Source organism: Hemitrygon akajei, chromosome 13 (genome assembly GCF_048418815.1).
Source record: "Hemitrygon akajei chromosome 13, sHemAka1.3, whole genome shotgun sequence".
NCBI classification, from domain to species: Eukaryota; Metazoa; Chordata; class Chondrichthyes; order Myliobatiformes; family Dasyatidae; genus Hemitrygon; species Hemitrygon akajei.
This window is the reverse complement of record NC_133136.1, coordinates 81,874,398-81,901,897: the sequence shown is the minus strand read 5'-3', so window position 1 is coordinate 81,901,897 and position 27,500 is coordinate 81,874,398. Positions and strand designations below refer to the sequence as shown.

At 41.0% G+C, this 27,500-nt stretch overlaps 1 protein-coding gene across 4 annotated transcripts in view; it reads left to right on the top strand.

Annotated features, from left to right (window-relative positions):
• Positions 1–27,500, top strand: part of cc2d2a (coiled-coil and C2 domain containing 2A) — a 150,430-nt gene that overhangs the window by 56,059 nt on the left and 66,871 nt on the right. For all 4 annotated transcript variants that reach the window (XM_073064983.1, XM_073064982.1, XM_073064980.1 and 1 more), the window contains exons 10-17: positions 12–215; positions 3,963–4,128; positions 5,275–5,411; positions 5,525–5,656; positions 15,813–16,022; positions 17,471–17,571; positions 24,353–24,493; positions 26,319–26,475. In XM_073064983.1, coding sequence (XP_072921084.1) covers positions 12–215; positions 3,963–4,128; positions 5,275–5,411; positions 5,525–5,656; positions 15,813–16,022; positions 17,471–17,571; positions 24,353–24,493; positions 26,319–26,475 — 1,248 coding nt within the window. The remainder of the gene's footprint in view (positions 1–11; positions 216–3,962; positions 4,129–5,274; positions 5,412–5,524; positions 5,657–15,812; positions 16,023–17,470; positions 17,572–24,352; positions 24,494–26,318; positions 26,476–27,500) is intronic.

Genomic DNA, 27,500 nt, shown 5'->3' with positions numbered 1-27,500 from the left:
TATATTTACAGGATGGGTTTCCATCTGCCGAGGAGGCATATAACTTCTTCACCTTCAATTTTGATCCTGACCCTGAAGAGTTAGAGGAGGGGACAAAAGTGGAGAATCAACCAGAAACACTACATAAAAAAAACCAGGGTGAAGAGGAAGAGTTAGAAGACGGTGGTGAAGAGTCTGCAGTCAGCAAAGGTGGAGAAAAGGAGGAAGAAGGAAAGGTATGGCAGAATTTCAAAGAAAATACAAATTATCTTTTTTTCAACAATCTACCAAAACAATTATTTTTCAGATTTATAAGAGTACTTATTTGCTGTCTGTTTTTCTGCTGGTTTACTAAATAGGAAATGAAACATAGAAACATAGAAAACCTACAGCACAGTACAGGCTCTTCAGCCCACAAAGTTGTGCCGAGCATGTCCCAACCTTAGAAATTACCTACAATTACCCATAGCCCTCTATTTTTCTAAGCTCCATGTACCTATCCGTTGGCGCGTGGCCTAGTGGATAAGGCATCGGTCTAGTGATCTGAAGGTCACTGGTTCGAGCCTCAACTGAGGCAGAGTGTTGTGTCCTTGAGCAAGGCACTTAACAACACATTGCTCTGCAATGTCACCAGTGCCAAGTTGCTTGGATCCTGGTGCCCTTCCCTTAGACAACATCGGTGGCGTGGAGGGGGGAGGGCTTGCAGGTTGGGCAACTGCCGGTCTCCCATACAACCCTGCCCAGGCCTGCGCCCTGGAAACATTCAAAGGTGCAAATCCATGGTCTCACGAGACTAACAGATGCCTAAACAAATATACCTATCCAGAAGTCTCTTAAAAGACCCTATCGTATCCGCCTCCACCACCGTCACTGGCAGCCCATTCCACACACTCACCACTCTATGCGTAAAAAAACTTCCCCCCTGACATCTCCTCTGTACCTACTTCCAAGCACCTTAAAACTGTGCCCTCTCGTGCTAGCTGAAAACATGGCTGCATTTTAATTAGGTGTAGTTTAGTTTCACTATTTGAAAGAAAGAAATTAGAAAATAGAAATGAGAAAAGTCCCCAGCTGTCGTTTGTTGATTGCCTTCATTGACTTATTGAGTCCAGATGGGTCTTGCTATAAATACAATATTTACCTAATACTTTCCCATATATTTATGACCATTTATCACTAATTCAACCCTGAAGGATTATAATGGGAAAAATATACATCAAAGATGCAATGCCAGTATTTTGAGTGAGGGTCTGTACAACTGATTAAATGATTGAAGTAAAACAAAGTTCTGCAAATACTCAGCATATCAGACAGCACTCAGAGAAAGAGAATCAGCATTAATCTTTCAAGTAGATGACCTTATATCTGAATATTAATGAATGATCAGCAATCTACTGCAATGAACTCCTGGTCAGCAGATGGCTCCTTTAAATACTAAATAACTTGACAGTCTAGTTTGAGGAAAAATGTTTTACAGGAGCCTTGTTTGTCTTGAGAAGCCTTTTGTTTTGTTTCAGATTAATGCTTTTTTTAAGCCCAGTTTTTTCCTTATCTGAGGCACAGCCCATTATCACCACATTAACCCAGCAGATGAACAATTCAATAGATAGAAAATGTATATTACTAAGAAATTAAGCTTTATAAAAATATTACTTGTTTTTATTGAATATCTGATGGGAACATTTTGCTTATCTAACATGAAAATGAAAAACTTCCCCGAAGCTGGATATGTGTTTTATCGACCCTTCAAAGGTGACCAAAGTCCTGTGAACCATGATTTATTTCCCCATTAGCTAGTTTCTTCTTTATCTGAAGGTAGTGGAGTACAAATTCACTCACTGAACTCAAAGAATCAAAGGTCCAATTTAATGTCAGAGAAATGTATTCAATAAACACCCTGAAATTCTATTTCTTCGCAACCATCTACAAAAACAGATGTGTGCCCCAAAGAATGAATGACAGTTAAATGTTAGAACCCCAAAGTCATGCCCCCAGCTTCCCCCCACACAAATGCAGCAGCAAGCAACAATCCCCCCTCCCCCATCAGCATCGAAAAGGAATTAGCACCCGCAAAGCAATAGCAAAGACACAGGCTTGCAGTTACCCAGGATGAAGAGGTCAATACTCCCCAATGCCATTAGGCTTTACAATTCTACCGCCAGGACTTAAGAACTTTTTAAAAGCTATTATTAATGCTTTTTGAGATAGTGATTTAGATGCATATCATATTCTTTACTGAGTTAAGTATTGTATGTAATTAGTTTTGCTACAACAAGTGTATGGGACATTGGAAAAAAGTTGAATTTCCCCATGGGGATGAATAAAGTATATCTATCTATCTATCTATCTATCTATCTAAAGACTGCGTTTCACCTGGTATACAACATACCACTCTGTGTGTGTGTGTGTGTGTGTGTGTGTCTCTGTCCCTCTCTCTCTCACCCCTCTCTCTCTTCCCCTCTCTCTCTCCCTTCCCCCCCTCTCTCCCTTCCCCCCCTCTCTCCCTTCCCCCCCCTCTCCCTTCCCCCCCTCTCCCTTCCCCCCTCTCCCTTCCCCCTCTCTCTCCCTTCCCCCTCTCTCTCCCTTCCCCCTCTCTCTCCCTTCCCCCCTCTCCCTTCCCCCTCTCCCTTCCCCCTCTCTCTCTTTCCCCACTCTCTCTTCTCCCCCCTTCTCTCCCCCCTCCCCCTAATAAGAGAGGAGGAGTTGTCTGTTTTCCCAGCGAGCTGGGAAACATAACAAACAACTCACTGGTTTACGATGTTGAAACTCCGTTATGTCACTTTTTTCAAGCTCTGTGCCTAAAGATCTCAGGTCTCCAGGCACCCAGCCACAGATACCCTGACTCCTCCGACAACACACGGGTCTCCTGCCGTGATAGTGATCCTCAATCTGCCCGTCTCCAGAGACCCGAAATCCTAGGCTTCCAAATCCGAGCCAGAGTCTCAGGCTGAACCTTTGGCGTGTCAAACAGTGGCCGTTGTGAAACCCCGAAAGTGGGTCCCATTCCCCCAAAGAACTGTAGTCAGTGTGTAACTCCAGGTCAGGGACATCAAAAGAACCCTGAAAGGGAAAAATAGAGATTTTAAAGATGGAAGTAGAGCCGTTTCAGTGTTATTTTAAAAATTTTGATGTTATTTAAAAATTAATGCTTTTCATGTGAACTGAGACATGATTTACATGTTGGAAAGGTTGGGCTTACATGTGTGCTTCCACTCTGTTACTGGGTGGAATTGAATGCTGAATTTTGGCAATTCTGGAATTTTGGAATTCTACTTGAATCACTTGTTAAGTCTTGCATCTTACAGTGTACTTATTTATGATTTATTATGAATACCACAAAGTTTTCTGCAAGCCAGTAGCCACTTTGCATTCCTCACAACATTATCTCAGTTAACTGAAAGCCAACTCTATTATAATGGAAGCATGCATATCCATGAGAGAATCGCATTAGGTTGTTCTCCAGTTAGCGACTTCCTGACTGTAGAAATCAGAAGAATGCAATTGTATCACCTGCAGCTCTATTCTGCTGGACGTGTGGTACAGGAGGATCTGAAGAGTGAAGACATTCAGAAACAGAAATGTAACCTTTTAAAGAAAAATAGTTTACATTATTTAATTCAAGGTTATATGGCATGATTGTGTACTTGGACATGATAAAAATGTTTAGGAGTTGTAATTCAACGTATTTCCAGCATTTGTCTTGACCAAACATGCCCAGATTCAATTTAGAAGAATTATTTCTTAAGAGTAGATCAGATTATTATATTAAATTGCCTGTATAATTTTAAGAGGTGGAACTAATATAATACGAATGGTTAAGGGAGCTTGGTATTCCAAACAATAAAAAATAAATGTACTGCCTGTAGCAGCAGGAAGGCAAAGAGGAATTAGATTGAACCATTCACATACAGAGTTTGCCATGTGTTTGTTTAGTAGGAGTTCATCTACTAAAAAATTAAATCAATATTCTTTAATTATTGCAGGAAGAGGATCAACCCCTTGTAAAAGATAATGATGAAGATGGCTATCTCTTTATAATCGATCAGACGGCTCGTGATTTTCTTGTAGTGAAAGCTCCTGATTATGAAGGCTACCACAATCGACTGCAGAAAGATCGGAAAGTCCTTTTCACCCCCAGTATTCTGGCAGGTAATTTATTTTGTACAGTGGTCCAGCATCCATATCTGTAGGGAAAAAATGGTAGATTATATTCCAGGATATTTTTTTCATGAATAAAAATACTAGTTTTAAGCTGAAAATGCATACTGTGATATAAGTTAGTTTGTCTGAAATACAACTGTCCAGTTATTTAATGAGTTGGTAACTCACCTAAAATAAACATTAAATCATGTATTTTGCTAAAATTCCAGGCAGTTAACAGGTTCGTTATAATAATGTGCAGAACCAGTCACTTGTGAATACTTGAAGAGAAACAGGAGCTTTAATATTTACATGAACATTCCCTATTATAAATAAGGTAATAGACAATTGAAATATTTAATACATAATGTAGGGCAAATACAAGAAAACAAGAAGCCGAATGGAGATGTGCATGGGCATTTAATTTAACTCCAGGATGTCCTCGGAGCAATGCTCCAAGCTGAAGTCGTCAGCTGCTCTATCTTTTAATAATGTGACAATATTTATAGTAAGTAGTACTTATGATGCAATGTCATTTAAAGAAAACAACTTTGATACGGCTCAGTTGGGGTGGCACAGTAGCACAGTGGTTAGCACAACGCTTTACAGTGCCAGCGACATGGGTTCAATTCCCGCTGCTGCCTGTAAGGAGTTTGTATGTTCTCCCCGTGACCACGTGGGTTTCCTTCAAGCGCTCCAGTTTCCTCCCACAGTCCAATGACCTACCGGCTGGCTGGTTAACTGGTATTTGTAAATTGTCCTGTGATCAGGCGAGGATTAAATTGGGGGTTTGCTGGGTGACACGACTCAAGGGCCAGAAGGGTCAAATCCACGCTGTATTTTAATAAATAAATAAATACAAATCTTTTCTCGTGTTACATTTGGGACATTTCAAATTACTAAGACTTTGCACATTTTTTTTGTTAATTGATGAGCAGGTTAAAGCTACTAATTTCTGACCTGTGTGCTCAGTCAGATAAAGTCTGTGGGCACCTTGGAAATTGTCTAATTGTTATTATTGAACTGACATGCACAAGCCTCTTAGATTTGAATGTGTTTAGCATACCCGATCCAACAAAGTTGGGATCTGAATGTCTTACTTTAAATTGCTTACGAATAAATAGATAATCTTATAAGTTTTATTCTAATGTTCAGTGTCTACGTCAGAGAAAGTTCCTGAAAACATGCAACCAAGATATCCCGAAGATGAAGGTATATATGTTGGAGAAAAACCAAAAGTTTCCAAACCAAACCAGAATATTTTTGAGAATCGGCTACTTAAAAATGAGGATGTAAGTGAAGCCAAAGTGTGGTATGTTCTTGCATATTTCCCATATGTTAAAAAACTGCATTTTATTTCAACCTATTAACTTCTGAGTTTCAAAAAGTCATTTTATCATCATAGGGGAAGAAATGGTTTGGAAGTGACGGCAGAATTATAGCCTTACCTAACCCAATCAAGCAGACCAAAACCAGACCTCCTATATTCTCTCCCCACGATGAAGTGGATCCTGCATTAGAAACTTTATATAGAAAGGTAAGCCGGCCCATTGTGTTCATTCTAGCCCGAAACTGGTTTATTTAACTAACTGTAAGGCAGATATCATTTTCTGATTAAAGAGTTATGCCTTGATGCCATCTCAGTTATTATTGAGATGCCAATAGATTGTTGAGATTTAAAAGAAAACATTCCAGGCTACAGGTAAGATGTGATTATTATACATAGATCAGGTTATGATTGTAGATTTAAGGGAATATTTTCAAGGTGTAGTTTGTTTTCTTAATTTCCTGTGTACTCACTGCAGAGCCAAGTTCAATCTCCATTTGCTGATAAATAAAATAGAAAATACTGGAAATCCTGAACAAGTTGGTGGAGAGAGGGATGAAAGGAAGAGAAAGTGGAGCAAGGGAGAGGGAGAAAGAGCTAACATTTCAGATCAACACACACAAAATGCTGGTGGAACGCAGCAAGTCAGGCAGCATCTATAGAGAGAAGCACTGTCGACGTTTCAGGCCGAGACCCTTCGTCAGGACTAACTGAATGGAAAGGTAGTAAGAGATTTGAAAGTAGGAGGGGGAGGGGAAAATGCGAAATGATAAGAGAAGACCGGAGGGGGTGGGGTGAAGCTGAGAGCCGGAAAGGTGATTGGCAAAAGGGATACAGAGCTAGAGAAGGGAAAGGATCATGGGACAGGAGGTCTAGAGAGAAAGAAAGGGGGAGGGGGGCACCTAGGAAGATGGAGAACAGGCAGAATGATGGGCAGAAAGAGAGAAAAAAAAGGAGGGGGGAGCTAAATATATCAGGGATGGGGTAAGAAGGGGAGGAGGGGCATTAACGGAAGTTAGAGAAGTCAAAGTTCATGCCATCAGGTTGGAGGCTACCCAGCCGGTATATAAGGTGTTGTTCCTCCAACCGGAGTGTGGCTTCATCTTGATAGTAGAGGAGGCCATGGATAGACATATCAGAATGGAAATGGGACGTGGGATTAAAATGTGTGGCCACTGGGAGATCCTGCTTTCTCTGGCGGACAGAGCGTACACCTTTTAATTCCACATCCCATTCTCATTCTGATATGTCTATCCATGGCCTCCACTACTGTCAAGTTGAAGCCACACTCAGGTTAGAGGAACAACACCTTATATACCGGCTGGGTAGCCTCCAACCTGATGGCATGAACATTGACTTCTCTAATTTCCGTTAATGCCCCTTCTCCCCTTCTTACCCCATCCCTGATATATTTAGCTTTCCCCCTTTTTTATCTCTCTTTCTGCCCATCACTCTGCCTGTTCTCCATCTCCCTCTGGTCCTCCCCTCCCCCTTTCTTTCTCCCTAGGCCTCCCGTCACATGATCCTTTCCCTTCTCCAGCTCTGTATCCCTTTTGCCAATCACCTTTCTGGCTCTCAGCTTCACCCCACCCCCTCCGGTCTTCTCCTATCATTTCTCATTTTCCCCTCCCGCTCCTACTTTCAAATCCCTTACAATCCTTCCTTTCAGTTAGTCCTGACGAAGGGTCTCGGCCCGAAACGTCGACAGCGCTTCTCCCTATAGATGCTGCCTGACCTCCTGCGTTCCACCAGCATTTTGTGTGTGTTGCTTGAATTTCCAGCGCCTGCAGATTTCCTTGTGTTAACATTTCAAGTCAGTGACTTTTTATCCCATTAGAATGAAATGTCATTGACCTGAAATATTAACCTCATTTCCCTCTCTGCCTGACTTCCTGGGGATTTCCAGCATTTTCTCTTTAATTTGTAATCCACACTTTTTTTTTCATCGCCTGTATCTAGATCAGGAGTTCCCAGCCTGGGGTCCACAGACCCCTCAGTTAATGGTAGGGGTGCACGGTATAAAAACGGTTGGGAACCCTTGATCTAGATAGATATTTTCCTATTGCTTCTAATACATCTCCAGTAATGTTACAGTATCAAGTTACTAAGTAGTGAATATCTCATAATGACCGATAATTTGTACTTGTAACAAATCACTGAGTATAATTCTTCAGGACCTGAAGAAGGGTCTCAACCTGAAAAGTCGATTATTTATTGACTTACATGTTGCCTAGCCTGCTGAGTTCCTCCAGCATTTTGTGTATGATATCAGCAAGGTCAACCTGCAGGAAATAACTTTGTTAAATTACTTCTGTGCATTTGAGTTCCCTAGCAGCTTTAATACTAAAATGCATTTAATATGTATCACTACATGGGCAAAAGTAGAATAGAGAAGCTGGTAATTTCTGACACCCACACTATTTAAAATAGCATTTAACTCAACAATGTATGTTCTTTATGTTTGCAATATGATTGACTTAACTTGCAGTGAATATGCAGATCTTGGTTTTGGATGTGGTGCTGAACAGGAAAAACATGACCAGTATATTCAGGACAAAATATCAATTCCTCACAGTGAGGCTGTTCTTTCACTAACCCATGTGCCCTTTGGCATGCACACCAATTCTGTAAATCAGCAAAATTGGGTTGAGTGGAATTAGCTGGGACATGGTTGTTTTGCTGAATTGATTTGAAAATGTGTCCTGTCATTCATGTAGTTGAAAAAATTAGCTACCTTTTAGTTCATTGGTTTAATTAAATCAATGCTGGATCAATAATTACCTTGAACTCATTTAAACTGAATTTAAAACAATTAAAATTAATTATAGCATCAGTGTAAGAAACAGGTCTGAGGGAGTCTTTAATTACCTCCTGGTCAGGATCAACCCTCGGTTGCTGAAGCAACAGGACAGCAGCATCACAGTACTACCGTCATCCTTGAAGCTCAGATCCATTCCAATTATTACTCAAAGGCTTCTTTTGCTGGTTATTAACAGTGAATTTATGCCATCATGAGGGCCTCTACGTCTGGAATTCTATGTATTTTTTAATATGAGCAGCTAGAAGGCTAGGAGAAACGTATACTGACCAGCGGATATTCTCCATTTTTGTTCGTAGGATTTGTTTGAAAACATTTTGTTAAATCAGTATTAAAGATCACAGTATCTTGGCATGAGCATTTGAGGGCATGCCTCGACTCTTATTCATCTACTTATTCATCCTCACACATTAACCAGGGCATGAAGTTAAGATACTATTAACACAATACTCCAAGCTGCATAACAACATCGTACAGGAACAAAGGTGTAATGCTGAGGCTTTATAAGGCATTGGTGAGGCCTCACTTAGAGTATTGTGAGTAGTTTTGGGCTCCTTATCTAGGAAGGGATGTGTTGACATTGGAGAAGTTGCAGATGAGGTTCACAAAAATGATTCGGGGATTGAAAGACTTGTCATATAGTGAGTGCTTGATGCCTGTGGGCCTGTACTCACTGGAATTGAGAAGAGTGAGGGGGGGATCTCATTGAAACCTCAATACAGTAGATATGGAACCACAGAACCATAGAACACTTCAGCACAGTACAGGCCCTTCGGCCGTCCATGTTGTGCCGACCCATATAATCCTTAAAAAAAAGTACTAAACCCACACTACCCCATAACATTCCATTTTTCTTTCATCCATGTGCCTGTCCAAGAGGCTCTTTAATTCCCTTAATGTTTTAGCCTCCACCACCATCCCTGGCAAGTCATTCTAGGCACTCACAACCCTCTGTGTAAAAAAAACTTACCCCTGATGTCTCCCCTGAACTTCCCTCCCTTAATTTTGTACATATGCCCTCTGGTGTTTGCCATTGGTGCCCTGGGAAACAGGTACCGACTATCCACCCTATCTATGCCTCTCATAATCTTGTAGACCTCTATCAAGTCCCCTCTCATTCTTCTACGCTCCAAAGAGAAAAGTCCCAGCTCTGCTAACCTTGCTTCATATGACTTGTTCTCCAAACCAGGCAACATCCTGGTAAATCTCCTCTGCACCCTCTCCATAGCTTCCACATCCTTCCTATAATGAGGTGACCAGAATTGAACACAATACTCTAAGTGCGGTCTCACCAGAAATTTGTAGAGTTGCAACATGACCGCTCTACTCTTAAACTCAATCCCCCTGTTAATGAAGCCTAGCATCCCATAGGCCTTCTTAACTACCCTATCAACCTGTGCAGCGACCTTGAGGGATGTATGGATTTGAACTCCAAGGTCCCTTTGTACATCCACACTCTTAAGTAACTGACCATTAATCCTGTACTCAGTCTTCTGGTTTGTCCTTCCAAAATGCATCACCTCACACTTGTCCAGATTGAACTCCATCTGCCATTTTTCTGCCCAACTCTGCAGCCTGTCTATATCCTCTTGTAACCTTCGACGACCTACAGCTCCATCCACAACTCCTCCAATCTTCATGTCATCCGCAAACTTACTCACCCATCCTTCTGCCTCTACATCCAGGTCATTTATAAAAATCACAAATAGGGGTCCCAGGACAGATCCCTGTGGCACTCCACTAGTCACCAACCTCCAGGCAGAATACTTTCCTTCCACAACTACCCTCTGCTTTCTTCCTTTAAGCCAATTTTTTATCCATACAGCCAAGGTTCCACTTACCCCATGCCTCATGACTTTCTGGATGAGTCTCTCATGAGGGACCTTGTCAAATGCCTTGCTAAAGTCCATGTAGACCACATCCACTGCCCTACCCTCATCAATTTCTTTTGTTACCTCTTCAAAAAACTCAATCAGGCTCGTGAGGCCCGATCTTCCCTTCACAAAGCCATGTTGACTATCCATGAGTAGACTGTACTTCTCCAAATGCTCATAGATCCTATCCTTAAGAATTCTTTCCAGTAGTTTGCATACCACTGATGTAAAACTCACTGGTCTATAGTTTCCAGGTTTCTCCCTATTACCTTTTTTAAACAAGGGAACTACATTTGCCATTCTCCAGTCCTTCGGCACTTCCCCTGCAGCCAAAGAGGATTTAAAGATCATGGCTAATGCTCCTGCGATCTCTTCTCTCAATTCCGACAACAACCTGGGGTGTATCATATCCGGCCCTGGGTATTTATCAATCTTAATGTTTTTAAGAAGATCCAGCACTGCTTCTTCCTTAATCTCCACATTGTCCAGCACGCAGGCCCGCTCTACTTCCACCTCATCCTTATCAAGATCCTTTTCACTTGTGAGTACTGAAGCAAAGTATTCATTTAGGACCTCTCCAACCTCCTCCGCCTCCAGGCACATGTTGCCCTCTTTATCCTTTCTCGTCATTCTCGTTGTCATCATCCTCCTATTCTTCACATACATATAGAACGCCTTGGGGTTCTCCTTAATTCTACATGCCAAGGCCTTCTCATGCCCCCTTTGAGCTCTCCTAAGTCCTTTCTTTAGCTCCTTCCTGGCTACCCTATATTTCTCATAAGCCCCTCCTACTTCCTGCTTCTTATATCTAACATATGCTTCCTTCTTCCTCTTGACAAATTGCCTCACATGTTTCGTCAGCCACGGTTCCCTTTTCCTACCATTTTTTCCTTGCCTCGTAGGACAAACCTATCCTGAACCCAGCTCAAGTGGTCCCTAAACTTCCTTCACATTACTTCTGTGCTTTCCCCTTTGAACATCTGTTTCCAATTTACTCTCGCTAGTTCCTGCCTCATCCCTTCAAAGTTGGCATTTCCCCAGTTAAGCACTTCACCATTTTGTCTGATTTTATCCCTTTCCATAGCTATGCTGAAGCTAAGGGAGTTGTGATCACTCTCACCAAAATGCTCCCCCACCAAGAGGTCTGTCACCTGACCAGGTTCTTTACCCAGAACTAGATCCAGTATAGCCTCTCCTCTCGTCGTCCGGTCCACATACTGTGTCAGGAATCCTTCTTGAACACACCTGACAAATTCAGCCCATCTATCCCCCTTGCACTCAGGAGGTGCCAGTCAATATGAAGGAAGTTGAAATCACCCATAACTACTACTCTGTATTTCCTGCTCCATTCTAAAATCTGCCTGCTTATCTGTTCCTCAGTGTCCCGAGGGCTATTTTGGGGCCTAAAGACTACTCCCAGCACAGTGATTGATCCCTTCCTATTTCTGACTTCCACCCAGACCGACTCCGTGGACACTCCTTCTGCAGCATCCTCCCTTTCTATAGTCGTGATACTTTCCCTGACCAGCAATGCCACTCCCCCCCCCCCTTTCTACCTCCCATCCTATTCCTTTTAAAATACCTGAACCCCAGGACCTGCATCATCCAATCCTGCCCTTCCTCCAACCAAGTTTCAGTAACAGCCACAACATCGTAGTTCCACGTACTAATCCATGCTCTAAGTTCATCCTCCTTGTTTCTAATACTCCTAGCATTGAAATAGACACATTTCAACCGCTTTAACTGGCTACAATTATGTTCTGTCCCCTGCCTGTCCTTCCTCATCAACTCAGAACTCTTAGCATCATGCCCTTGTCCTTCTACCTTAATCCCTGCACTCACATTCTGCTTCCCACCCCCCTGCCAAACTAGTTTAAACCCTCCCCAACAGCTCTATCAAACCTGCCCGCAAGGATATTGGTCCCCCTGGGATTCAAGTGCAACCCGTCCTTTTTGTACAGGTCACACCCGCCCCAAAAGAGGTCCCAATGATCCAGAAATCTGAATCCCTGCCCCCTGTTCCAATCCCTCAGCCACTTGGAGAGGATACTTCCTATGGTGAGGGAGTCTAAGACCAGAGGATACAGCTTCAGAATAGCGGGATGTCCATTTAGAACAGAGATGAGGAGGAATTTCTTTAGCCAAAGGGTGGTGAATCTGTGGAATTCTTTGTCAGAAGCAGCTGTGGAGGCCAAATCCATGTGTATATTTAAGACAGAGGTTGATAGATTCTTATAAGTCAGGGCTTAAGAGGATATGGGGAGAAGGCAGGAAGTTAGGGCTGAGAAGAACGCGGATTAGCAATGATGAAATGGCAGAGCAGACTCAAAGGACAGAATAGCCCAATTCTGCTCCAATGTCTTATGGTCTTGACTGTGTTGAATTCTGAAAATGTTTTTCATAACTGCTGATAACTGCTATTGTTTTGGTGGCATCTTGTGGAAAATCCAGGTCCTGCCTTCAAGTCAGTTGATTTTCAAGGATTAATGTAATGGGATTTCATTCTAGTAATGAAGTTAAACTTTGTAAATTCCTTCTTAAAATAAGCCAGCTTCATATTTCCAGAAAGGGTAATTTGGCTCACTGAGTCAATACTGGCTCTCAGAGCATTCTTGTCAGACCCATTACTACTCTTATCTCCCCGTAACTTTTCTCTGTCACACAGCCATCAACCTTCCCCTGATTCATCTGCTACTCACCGACACTAGAGGCAAATTACAGTGGCTCATTAACCCAGTGAAACATCATAATATGTGGGATAAAACTAGAACAGCTGCAGGAGACTCATGCAGTCACTGGGAGATCATGCTGCAACCAAAGATAGTATTGAACCCAGGTCACTGCAGCTTTGTGGCAGCAATGCCAGCTGTGGTTCTTGGTGAGATTTGGATCCATTATGGTTAGTACTCTGAGACTTTTGTGAAGCCAGCATTTTATGCAATTTCAATATGCATGAAAGCCACTGAGCACAGATCCATTTCAGGAATGCAAGATTTTTAATATCATTCAGATTAAATATGAAAACATTTTAGATCTGTTTTAAAACCTGCAGAAATTAATATTATCTGTGGAATGATTACTATAGCATTAATATTGCACCCTTCATTATACTCAAGGAATGCTTCTTGAAGGAATTGTATTTCATTTTGCATTGAGGATAATTTCACTATTGTTTAATTATTGTAGTGGTTCAAATTTGCATTAAAGTGTGATCCTTAGATCCCTAAATAGATTCTGAGAAAGCCTAATCTAAATCTGAACTAAAAATCAATATTTTAAAAATGAAATGTTAAATTTTATAATTGAGTAATGGTGTTTCAAGTGCACTGTTTTTAAAAAAAATATAGCTTATAGTTGTTTGCTGTTTATGGACAATGAACCAGTGGATGCGGTGGGGAGGGTGGTTCACCACCATTTTAGCTCTGGCATCCATACCTAGTGTGCCTCCCTGAAGCACTGTTTGATATAGTTTCCAAATAAATGCTGCTACTTCTGGTTATACGTATAATAATACAAACTTTTCTTTAGATATATAATGATATTTCTGTATCTATAAAACTAGGTTTGCATTTGTAAACCTTTTGCACAGTGCCAGAACATCCTGAAGTGTTTAAAATGTTGTGAAATGGGAAAGGCAGCAACTAATCTGAGCACAACAAACTCATACATGAGTAAGCTGATCAGGCCAGTTTTTCTTAATACTGTTCGAGAGATAAATGTTGGGCAGGCTTCTGGGACAAATTCCCTGCCCCTCAAGTTAGTGATTTTTCACATCCTTGCCATTTATCACTTAGAACCTAAAGGTTGTCTAGGTTTTGCTACATGCAGACATGGGCTGCTTCTTTTGCTGAGGGGGTCTCCACTCTATTACAATCATTTTCAATGTTCTCCCCATCCATCACCCCTTCTCTACAATGTATAATGTTTGATTTGTATCTTTTCCTAGTCTGATGAAATGTTATTCAACTTGAAATGCTACCTCTGTTTCTCTCTCCATAGATACTGTCTGGTCTGCTGAGCATTTTTAACAATTGTTCAAATTTTCTCCACATTTATATTACAGCATGTGCAGTTTTATTTTCCCCTTGTTACAAGCTGGGATCAAGTGGAGAAGGTGCAGGTAGTTCTATCTATGTAGATAATTCAGTCTCACCAGTGTAAACAATCATGTATAGTTTTGTTACATATATAAAATATACAAAAGACAGGCAGCTAACATCATTCCTCAATTTAATAAGGAAACAGATGAATTTCAGGAATCTATTGATTTATCAGCTTAATGTGAAGGTTAGGAAAGATACTGGATTTCCTACTCAAAAGTACAATTGAAAAGCATCTAGGATTTTAAAATATAATATGAACTAAACAGGAAGATTGTACTTCTCCAATCTTTTTGACTTATTTTAATATGCTGAAAAGGTGGGTGAGAGTAATGCAAAAAATAATGACATTTTAAAAAAGCCTTGTATAGGGCACTGCTTTACAGATTCATGTCTAAAGTCAAAGAGTGTAGAATTAGTGGCATAAAAGATAATGAAATGGCATTAAGAAATCAAGATCGGTACTCAGGTTGCTGAGAAGAAATGGTGCTTGGGAATTTGTGCTAAAACGGTTGTTCAGTATTTGTATAAAGGATTTCTATGGCACCAACAGTAACAGGAAGGCTGGAGAACTGAGTGGCAATTTTTTTGAGTACGTGGACAAAGGTCAAATACTTTCTGGAAAATAGGAACTGGAGAGAGGTACACAAAGGTCAGAGCAGATACATTTCACAAAGCATTTAAACAACGATTAGAAATCAAAAATAGCATATTGAGAATTTTTCATCTACAAGAATTCAAATTTAATTAAAACCTTTGGATAAATGTACGACAAAGTAGCTACAGAGGGAAAGAGTGGGACTATTTTGATTGATTTGTCATTTAGCATGTATGGACTCAGTGGGTCATATGCCTCCATCCATGCTGTAACAATTCTATGAAAATGTGTATAAATCCCTAGGGAAATTGCAAAAATGGCAATACCTGTACTGAGAATGCTTAACGCTCATGAAAGACTAAACGGACTGAGCATGTTCTCTTTCTATAAAGGGGGAGACCTGAAAGATGATTAGAAAGAAGTTTTGGCTCTGGATTGTAGAAGGGCCGAAGGACCTGTTTCTGTAATATAGTACTCTATGCATCTGAATCCTTTATCCATACTGCCAGCCTCCTATCTCAATTCAAATTAGTGACTTCTGTCATACATTTCCAATTCTGAGCCATTTAATTTTTATTAATAATCTTTTATGGTATACCTTGAAAATCAGACTCTCAAACAAGTTATAGGTATGTTATTTTCTGTGCAAATGTTTCCTGGTTGCACTTCCTGAGCTGATTAGGGCAATTCATAGCAAAATGGAAATTTTTCCTCCCCCTCCCCCTCCCCCATCTTCCTCCCCCTCCCCCATCTTCCTCCCCCTCCCCCATCTTCCTCCCCCTCCCCCACCAGTGCACTCAGAGGAAACACATGTGGTCACGGGGAAAACGTACAAGCTCCTTACAGGCAGCGGTGGGAATTGAACCTGGGCCGCAGGTACCAGGAAATGTTGTGCTAACCACTACACTACCATTTTTTTTCTGAATGTAGAGTAGAAACTAAAGAGGACTCAGCAATCTTCTTGTTGTAATTTCAGGCTGAGAAGTCCAAGTACAATAATCAATATATCACTGGATCAGCAGAGCTACAAGGACATTTTCAACTCGACATTGATGTTGCCGGTATTGTATTCACCCACCACCCTATGTTCAGTCGTGAGCATGTATTGGCAACTAAGCTGATTCAGCTGTATGACCAGTATCAACTTCGACAGCAGAAGAACCTTGCCACTCTTTACACTGACAAGGTATGAACATTTTACTGCGGAAGAAACCAGGGAGTGATGAAATTTCAGCCTTAACTTGCAGGGTGACATCAGCTGAGAGTCCAGTTTTGTAAATGAATGTCACGACATGCAACAGCCCTTCAAAAGGGCTAATCGTGATTTTTTTTTGATGTAATGTGCCTGTTTGAATACATCATTGCTGCATATACACACTTGCTGTAAATCAGATTTAAAACTGGCTTTGAAATCATGGTCAAAGAAATGATTGCAACGTTATTGATGAAAGGAAAATAGGTTTGCAATTATTTTGCTAATTTAAAATGACAATCTTTGAACAAGATTGAACACACTAATTCATTGAAATATATAGTATGTGATGAAGTCTAAAACTATTGAATTGATGACATTCACTCAATTCATTATGTGTTCTATGATGGATTTTGATGCAAAGTAACCAAGCTTAGAACATATTGTTTAAATGTTTTTTTAAATATGTTCTGGAAGTTGATTAATATTTTATATAGAACACTTTACACTAGTTTGTTGTTATGCATGGACAGTATATTGGGTTAACTAGCATTAAATGGCTATAAGCATATACAATGGATTATGGTAAATTGGGCCATTTAATTGAGGCAGCCACTTATTTGGGACAACTCTTAAAGAACAAACATTAATCGAGAAAATAGCCGGGATTCCAAATAGTGGCACTAGCCACTTTATAGGGGCAGGAGACTGTTGCTAAATAGGTTCTAACTTGCGCCAGACACGTGCACTTGTGTGGCCATTAGATACCACACTGTACTTAAAGCGAACAGTTGTTAAGTGCTGTCAGTTGTGTGTGTGTGTTCAAATTCTAGTGAATTTTGTCATTGATAGTCGGTGAGAAATAAGCAGTAAGACAATTCAGATTTGTTTTGCTCACTGTAATTTCATAAATGCAGGCTTTGAGATGCTAGAAATGACCATAAGTGAAAATTAAGCCATTTCACTCCTCCAACAAGTTAGGAACTACAAGAATTAGAAAATATTGACAATCATCTTGAGCGTTATAACAAAAATTAAGATTTGAAGGATGCAGTCATCTATAACATTGTATGAAGGCAGTCCATTATCTACATCTGGTGTCTGCAATGATTTTGTTCACTTGCAGTCAATCAAAAAGACATGGCAGTGTATACTGGATGAATTCATCCATTGATAAACTGTTAGGAACTATTACAGTACCATAAAACTGTAATAGTATTGGTAATGTTCTAATTTGTTTTGTATTTCATTTAATTACATAACTTGTTACTCAGCTAAATGGTAGTTTTTTATACCTTTAACTATTCCATGAAACTTTGGGGCAGCTGCTTAATTGGGCCAAAATGTACTGGTCCTGATGTGCCCCAATTAACTGGAATGCATTGTATTAGAGTATTATAATTAGTTGACAGTAATTATTTTGTCATGGTTTATGTTTATAGTTACGTGCTCTAAGGAATGCAGTGAACAACATTACCGATGGCCGAAGTGTGCAGAATTCACTGGCACAGCACAGACTTGTGGAATATAAATCAGAGATCCGGTAAGGAAGATTTACTTATCAAAATGGTGTCCAGCTGTTACGTCTGTCAGGTTTGTGGCAAAGGTTCATGGGGAAGTTTTTTTGGAGCTGGAACAGGAAGTTAGGGGTAGGGGCAGGGATGAGGAGAGTGAGAGATCAGCAGCAGTAAACAAAGAATAAGGGGAAGGAGCTGAAGGTCAAAGTTCAGGTAAGAATACTCCAAAGTCAGAGGCAGCAATCTCTGAGGCAGAGTCTGAGGTCTGCAGGCCTCAGGTTTGGAAATCAGAGGTCTGTCAGCAGGTCCTGAGGCCCAAAGCTTGTGATCAGTGAGTCCCGGGATCGAAGGCTCAGCGAGTCGGGATGTTGAAGCTCCTAGGTTGACAAGTCCAGAGGTCGGAAGCCTACATCTTGGAGACCGAGGCCACGGCCTTATGAAACAGCATTATGAAGGACCCCATGCACCCCTCATACAAACTCTTCTCCCTCCTGCCATCTGGGAAAAGGCACCGAAGCATTCAGGCTCTCACGACCAGATTATGTAACAGTTTCTTCCCTCAAGCCAACAGACTCCTCAATACCCAGAGTCTGGACTGACAGCAACTTACTGCCCTCTACTGTGCCTATTGTCTTGTTTATTATTTATTGTAATGCCTGCACTGTTTTGTGCACTTTATGCAGTCCTGGGTAGGTCTGTAGTCTAGTGTAATTTTTTCTGTGTTGTTTTTACATATTTCAGTGTAATTTTTGTACTGTTTCATGTAGCACCATGGTTCTAAAAAATGTTGTCTCGTTTTTACTGTGTACTGTACCAGCAGTTATGGTCAAAATGACAATAAAAGTGACTTGACGACTTAAGGCCGGAGGACCAGATGTGACGTGTGTGTGTGTGTGTGTGTGTGTGTGTGTGTGTGTGTGTGTGTGTGTGTGTGTGTGTGTGTGTGTGTGTGTGTGTGTGTGTGTGTGTGTGTGTGTGTGTGTGTGTGTGTGTGTGTGTGTGTGTGTGTGTGTGTGTGTGTGTGTGTGTGTGTGTGTGTGTGTGTGTGGTGTGTGAGAGAGAGAGAGAGAGAAGAGGGTTTGTTTTGCTGTTATGATTTTTGTATGTTGACTGTATGTTGTCCTGCTGAACATTATGGGCTATACTGGTGCCAGAATATGTGGTGACACTAACGGGCTGCTCCCCAGCAATCCTCAGATTGTGTTGGTTGTTAATTCAAATGACACATTTCACTGTATGTTTTGATATACATGTGATTAATAAATAAATCTAATCTAATGTTCTGTTTATGCTAAATATTAAAATCCTTGTACTTCAAGCTTCAGTGGATACAGAACAGAGATTACTATTAATCCAAATGACTAACTTTAACAGTGAACTTTTAAAGCTTTGCTGCATCTCAGTATCCATTGATTGGTTGGTGTCCCTTTGATCTTTACAATGCAACTGCTTGCTCATATTTAACGATCAAGTTCTACAACTTCTATTTATTTCTATTAATTTTAGGAGAGTTATATCGTAGCATTCTCTTATTGCTCCAGCTCCCACGGTTGTAAATTTATAATAATCTTGCATCCGATTGTCGAGAAATCCTGAACCCTGAATATAAGCCAGGGTCCAAGTACAGTCGAGGCTAGGGACCTGGAATGTAGCCACCAACACGTATTGCCACAGCTGTGATTGAAGGACAGAACACCAGAAGTCATGAATGTGACTTGGTTTACAACTATAACCAATGTCTGGAATATGTGTATATTTCCTCTTTCCTTTAAACTTGCTGATTCCATTGGAAACTCTATATTACTGTGGTGTAAAGTGTTTTTAAAAAGTGGAAGTACAAGTGTTTGATTATTAGTGGGAATACCATCCAGTAGTCTAGACAACATTTTAGTCCATCTCTGCCAAAGTTCTTGGTACGATGGATTATCAGATTTATCCTATTGGTTTTTCAGTAGTGGATTGTTGTAGGCAAGGAGAGTGGGGCATTAACAGGAGAAATTCTGCAGATCCTGGAAATCGAAAGCAACACGTACAAAGTGCTGGAGGAACTCAGCAGGTTAGGCAGCATCTATGGACGTGAATAAACAGTCGACATTTCAGGTTGAGATCCTTCATCAGGAATGGAAAGAAAGGGGGAAGGTACCAGAATAAAAAGGTGGGAAGAGGGGAAGGAGGATAGCTAGAAGGTGAAGGTTGAAACCAGGTGGATGGGAAAGGAAAAGGGCTGGAGAGGAAGGAATCTGATAGGAGAGGAGAGTGGACCATAGGAGACAGAAAAGAAGGAGGGCACCAGGAGAGGTGAGAATGGGGAATAGAAGAAGAAGGGATGGGGGAAGGAATTTTTTTACTGTAAGGTGAAATCAATATTCATGCCATCAGGTTGGAGGCTACCCAGAAGGGATATAAGGTGTTACTCCTCCACCCTGAGACCGGCCTCATCATGGCTGCCGGAATGGGAATAGGAATCTGAATTAAAATTTTGGCCACCAGGAAGTTCTACTTTTGGATGATGCAACGGAGGCGCTCGACAAAGCTATCCCCCAGTTTACAAAAGATCTCACCGATGTACAGGTGATGGCATCAGGCTACTAGATACAGTAGACAATCCCAGAAGATTCATGGGTGAGGTGTTGTCTCACATGGAAGGATTGTTTGGGGCTCTGAATGGAGGTGAATGCGCAGGTGTAGCACTTCGGCCACTTGTAGGGATACATACTGGGAGGGAGATCAGTAGGGAGGGACAACTAGACAAGGGAATCGTGGAAGGAGCAAACCCTGCGGAAAGTGGGGGGTGGGGGGAGGTAAAGATTTGGTGGTAGGATCCCTTTAGAGATGACAGAAGTTGTGGAGAATGATGAGTTCGATGTGAGGACTATTGGGCTGGTAGGTAAGGACTAGAGGAACTCTGTCACTGTTAAGGTGGCCAGAATACAGGGTGAGCAGGGTCATGTAGGAAATGTAGGAGATGCAGGTTAGGGCAGCATCAATGGTGGAGGAAGGGAAACCCTGTTGTTTGAAGAAGGAAAACATCTCTGATGTCCTGGAAAGAAAAGCTCATATTGGGAACAGATGCAGTGGAGATGAAGAACTGAGAAAAGGGAATAGCATTTTTTCCAGCAGACAGGGTGGGAAGAAGTATGTCAAGATAACCGTGGGAATTGGTAGGTTTATAAAAAGTGTAGGTTGGCAGTTTGTCTCCAGAGATGGGGACAGAGAGATTGAGAATGGGAGGAAGGTGTCAGAAGTTGACCAAGTGAATTTAAGAGCAGGGTGGAAGTTAAGAGGCAAAGTTGATGAAATTGATGAGCTCAGCATGGGTGCATGAAGCAACACCAATGCAGTTAGTGTAGCAAAGGAGGAGTTGGAGAACATAATTGAATTGACTTTATTTATTACATACTTCATATACATGAGGAATAAAAATCTTAACGTTACATCTCTGTCTGAATGTGCAATGTCCAATTTATAGTAATTTGTAATAAATAGTATGTATAACAGGACAGTCAATATAGCATAGAAATACAAACGTAACAGCGTGAATTAATCATTCAAATGACCTGGTGGAAGAAGCTGTCCCAGAGCCTGTTGGTCCTGGATTTTATGCTACAGTACCGTTTCCTGGATGGTAGAAGCTGGAATAGTTTGTGGTTGGAGTGACTCAGGTCCCAATGATCCTTCGGGCCCTTTTTACGCACCTATCTCTGTAAATGTCCTGAACAGTGGGAAGTTGACATCTACAGATGCAATGGGCTGTCCACTCCACTCTCTGCAGAGTCCTGTGATTGAGGGAAGTACAGTTCCCATACTAGGTAGTGATGCAGCTAGTCAGGATGCTCTCAGTTATGCCCCTGTAGAAAGTCCTTAGCATCTGGGGACTGGTGCCAAACTTCTTCAACTGTCTGAGGTGAAGGAGGTGCTGTTGTGCTTTTTTCACCACACAGCCGGTATGTGCAGACCATGTGAGATCCTCAATGATGTTTATGCTGAGGAACTGATCACCCTCTCAACCCCAGATCCATTGATGCCAATAGGGGTTAGCCTGTCTCCATTCCTTCTGTCGTCCACAACCAGCTCCTTTGTTTTTGTGACATTGAGGGAGAGATTGTAACAGAGGGGGTTTAGGACACAGCCCTGAGGGGCACTTGTGTTGAGGCTCAGAGGTGAGGGAGCCCACTCTTACCACCTGCCAGCGATCTGACAGGAATTCCAGGATCCAGCTGTACAAGGCAAGGTGAAGGCCAAGGTCTCTGAGCTTCTTGTCAAGCCTGGAGGGAATTATGGTGTTGAATGCTGAATTGTAGTCCAAGAACAGCATTCTCACATAAGCATCCCTCTTCTCCAAGTGTGTAAGGACGGTATGTAGAGCTGTGGCTATTGTGTCATCTGTCGATCGGTTGTGTCAGTAGGTGAATTATAGGGGGTCCAGTGTGGGCGGTAGCAAGCTGCAGATGTAGTCCTTGACCAGCCTCTCAAAGCATTTGCTTATTATTGAGGTGAGTGTGACAGGACACCAATTGTTCAGACATGTTACCTTGGTCTTTTTAGGTACAGGGACAATGGTGGATGTTTTGAAGCAGGAGGGCACTCTACACTGGGAGAGGGAGGGATTAAAAATGTCTGGAAATACACCTGCCAGTTGTGTCACGTACATCCTGAGTACCCGCCCTTGGATGCCGTCCGGTCCCACAGCCTTGCGACTGTCCACTCGTTCGAAACACCTGCGTACTTCAGCCTCAGAGATGACCAAGGTGCAGGTTGCTTTGGCGGCTCTCCTCAGGGGCTTAGTGTTGGTGACATCGAACCAAGTGTAAAAGTGATTTAGCTCGTCTAGGAGAGAGGCAGCGATGTTGGCAGCACCACTGCACTTAGCTTTGAAGTCTGCGATGATGTGCAGATCATGTCATAAGGTGTGTGTGTTGTTAGTGGAGAGTTGTGTTTGGATCTTGTCCCTGTGCTGTTGTTTCACTGCCTTGATGACTTTGCATAGACTGTAACTGCAGTTCCTGAGTTCCTGTTGGTTACCGGTGGCAAAAGCTCTGTCTCACACAGCACGCACAGAACTGTTGATCCAGGGTTTCTGGTTTGGATAGACCCTGACCGATTTTTGGGTGTGAACATTACTGGGGAAGGTTGGGAACATGCACAGTTCTACCTAGCTAGCGAAAAGGCAGACATAGCTGAGGCCCATGAGGGTGCACAGGGTTACCCCTCAAGTGTGGAGAAAGTGGGAGGAGCGGAAGGGAAAAAAATTATTGCGGGTGAAGACCAGTTCTGCCAGATGGAGGAGGATAGTTGTGGAGGGGAGAATGGGTGTAGTTAGAGACAAGGATTATAATTTTCCTCCTTTTCCTCACATTTTTCCCAAATGGGGCTGTTGGTGGGGTTGGGTATCACATGTTACTGGAAGAGGAATCTCTGTAGTATGGGGTAGCAGGAGCAGGATAACAGGACTTACACTGCAGTGCAATCAAACGATTAGATCACTGTTTACCATCCATGATAAAGGATGATTTAGTGCACCTGTCTTCCAAAATACATGGTCAGAGTTATTCTTCTAGAGTATAGATTGTGTTGATTTTATATTTGATATTTCTTTAGTATACACACGGCAGTTCTCTGTTTTTGTTGGTGGTGTTTGGTATCAGCCACTTGGTGGCAGCCACAGGTCTGCAGTGTTTCACTTCTGCAAATAGATACATCTGACTGTACTTAAAATGTACTAGATGTCTATTTATTGATCGGTAACTTCAATAACTAAGGTTATTGAAGAGTTGAGAGTAAGCTAAATAATTCCAATTTTGGACGGTTTGGACATAACATGCTGAATAGCTTCCTTCTGTTCAATCAAATGCTATCACTCCCTTCTCTAACTGTGCAATTTGCAACAGATATGGCCCCACAAATGTAAGCAGATCCTGCTGCACTTCATCCAGTTGTAAATTTGCATGTGTCGTATCAATCTGCATTTGACAGTGGATTATCATACCTATGATTTGTATGTGGGTGTAATCTCTACAGATACATTCATTGCAGGAGTGGGCATTGATCAGGAGCTGCAGCAAACCTTTCCTTTTGTCTCCCAGCAACACCATGATTAATTATATTGCACCAACTGCTAAACAACTCCAGAAGCTGATACAGCACAAATCAGAATTAAATCTGATGCCATCTGGTAGGGTGTTTACTTGTACGGCCAAAGGGGGAATAGGATTAATATAATTATTGAAGCAGCAATATTATCCAGCACCATGGAAACCAACTAATGCATGAAACAGGAAATTTGATTCAACAACTATGTGGAAAAAGTAATGTTACTGCCAAGTGCAAGTCATAAATAAATCTAGTGCAACAAATAGGCATACAAATGATGAATTATGTAGTTATTTTTTTCTTATTATTTGCTAGGGTAAATTGATTCATAAGCAATATTGGAAATTGTGTTGATCGGTGCCATAGTCTTAAACAGAACAAGATGTATTTTAATTATTGTGCTCAACAAACACTGAGGTGTTTTCATTCAAACATGAAAAGAATTGTATCTGCTTTCTTTGCTGAGAAGACAACTATTTCCTTGTGGCATTATTGCTTTTTCAGAAAAGAGGCTAAATTAATCAGCAGTGAGAACGTTTTTTGAGAAAAGTCAGCCAAGAATGCTGAGTGACTTTAAAAAAAAAATCTGGGTTAAAGCTTTCACAACACTAAAACCAACTGAACTACAAACATAATGAGCTAAAGAGGGAGGCTTTTCATTAGATTTAAGGTTTTTGTAATCAAAATACAAAAATAAATGCAAATATCTCTTCACAGAGCAACCCGAAGGATGTGCCACATGGAACAAGAAAAAGATCGAACCCTAATAAAGAATATTGTTAAAGTATGGAAAGACATAAAGTCACTTAGAGAGTTCCAGAAATTTACCAACACACCAGTGAAGCTACATCTTAGAAGGTGAGGTGATTTTTGTTTTCAGTTTTCAATCATGGAGTTGCTCCACAATCAGCTGTATTCATTTTACAAAGCGGCTTCTACCAGTTTTCCTTCCCGTTACACCCCATAACCCCTTCTCTGTTCTCCCCATTCACTCCTGTGCCTCCATTCCCCCAACCTGTGCCTCTTACATACCCTATACCCTCCCATATGTTTGTTAGTAAGAACAAAAATAATTAATTTTAAAATTCATAAAATGAGAGACTAACTGTGGGATTTGTTTTATTCATTAAAAATATGTGGAATATCACTGGCAAAGCCAGCACATCCCTAAATGCCCTCCAAAATGCAGTGGTGAGCCATTGAAATCCTTCTGCTGTTGGTGATCCTACTGTTCCAGTGTGTAAGAACTTCCAGGATTTAAAATTGGAAACAATAAAAATGTAGAAATTCAATTAACTTGGAAATAAAACCACTACAGAAGAATGAAAGAGGGGATTATGTTTCACTGACCACTTTGTGGCATTGTTTTCAGTTGGATGAAGTAAATGCTTAGGATTGTGACTGGAGTATGCTGTTAAGCACTTCAAGGATTATTGGGACTGCAATAATCTAAGCAAATGGAGGATATTGCATCACAGTTCTGATTTGTACTTCTTGTAAGCACTAGAGTAGTTCACCGAAGGATTTGCACATTTCTCTTAGAACCACATTAGCTATGATACAGGGCCAGTTAAGTTTCAAATCAATGGTGATACCCAGCAAGTTGATAATGGTTGATTCATTGGTAGTAAAGCCACTGAAATTTAAAAATTGTTAGACTTTATTTTATTGGAGGTAGTGAGAATGGGCTTCTGTGTTGTTTTTGATCTGAGGATATATAAATATCAACAAAACGTCAATCTATGTCCAGACCATGTGATTTCAAGATCATGCTGCGTGAAGAGGGCTGGGTCTAAGCTAATCTAGAAGAATAACTACAGTGATGTCCTAGGGTGCAGGTGAGGTGTGAACAGCCACAGGTGTCCTTTCTTTTGTGCAAAATACAACTGCAACCCTTGAAGAATTTTCTCTTTGGTTCCCATCGCCTTCTGTTTTTACCAAAGCTCCTTGACACCAAAATCTTTCAAATGTTGCTTTGGTGTGAATGGAGAGATTTGCATCCTGCCTCCGGAATTGAGCACTTTTTGACCATGGTTGGCTCCCTATGGTGATACAGTTACCTGTGGTTGAAAACTCGCAGAATATTAGGGAGACATTTTAAGAGTTATTTTGCTGCTTTAGGAAAAATGCATCAGAGGCAAATACACAGTTGAGAAAATCAAACCAACTAACGGCATCTGTGGGGGAAAAAATGAACCTGTAATCAGAATCAGATGACTGCATTGTTATAAATAAAGTGTAAAAATACTTTCCAAAGAAGAAGAAACTTGATGTATTAGAATATTATTATGTAAGAATGTCCTGGTCAGAGAAGGTAATAACATCAAGATGATCAGTTATCATTAGGCTTATTAGTTAGAATAAATACCCTTTTTCTGTAATTGTTAATGTAGGTAGAACTGAACTCCACTCTAGCAATACCAAAGGTTACTATTTAATATGGTAATGTTTAACCAGATCTGATTTTTTTTTTGTATTCAACAATTACTAACTGGTGATTTTTAAAGGATCACAAGAGATCACTTGTAAAGGCTGCTGCCAGTCATCACGTGTCTAGCTGGTTCACCAGTGCGTCTGAAAATGAGACACCAGATTTGGGTTTTCCAGCACTGCTCTGTAGCTATGGGCCTATTTACGTATTTAATGGACACACAACATGCATGATTTATTACTTGTGTTACAGACAAGAGGTTAACAGGAAAGCTGATGAAGTAAGCTATGAATGTGAAATCCAGGCTGAGATTGCAGAACTTCTAGAGGACTATCAAGAAGACTATGAGAATCAGATGGAAGAATATAAAATAAAATATGAGGAATGGAAAACCTGGAGAAAAGCAAAAGTGGGTGTTATGTTCAATTATGATTTTTTCCATATACAGTTAATTGTATGCTTCGGTCAAACACCTAGTTAAAGTAACTTTATTGGCAATAATAAATTATGTTTGATCAAAACGAGAATTTAATTTTACAGTGGTACTATACCAAACTAATATGCCCAGTTTCTTTTACATTCTCTGTGTTTGCACTTCTATTCTTTTGGTGGATGTTATTATGTGGAAAAAACATTTACTACCAAGGCAAAGAAAAGGAATGGACTCTCCTGTTCTCAGGACAATTAATTTCATATTGAAACTAAAATGCAGTTGCAGGAAATCTGAAATAAAATCAGAGATTGCTGGAAGTGCTCAGCAGATCAGACAGCATTTTTTCAAAGAGAAACTGAGGTAAAGTTTCAAATCAAGAACCATTTATTCAATAATTATCTTTCTTAGCACCTGTGTAAAACTGTAATAATAAATTTAGAAACATTGAAAATCTATAGCATAATACAGGCCTTTTGGCCCACAAAGCTATGCTGAACATTTCATTACCTTAGAAATTACTTAAACATAGCCCTCTATTTTACTAAGCTCCATGTACCTATCCAGTATCCAGGAGTCTCTTAAAAGACCCTATCATATATGCATCCACCACTGTCGCTGGCAGCCCGTTCCATGTGCTCATCACTCTCTGCGTTTTTTTAAAAAAGCTTAACCCTGACATCTTCTTTGTACCTACTTCCAAGCAACTTAAAACTGTGCCCTCTTGTGCTAGCCATTTCAGCCCTGGGAAAAAGCCTCTGACTATCCACACGATCAATGCCTCTCATCATTTTATACACCTCTATCAGGTCACCTCTCATCCTCCATCACTCCAAAGAAAACAGGCCGAGTTCACTCAACCTATTCTCAAAAAGCATGCTCCCCAATCCAAGCAACATCCTTGTAAATCTCCTCTGCAGTCTTTCTATAGTTTCTACATCCTTCCTGTAGTGAGGCGACCAGAACTGAGCACAGTACTTCAAGTGGGGTCTGACCAAGGTTTT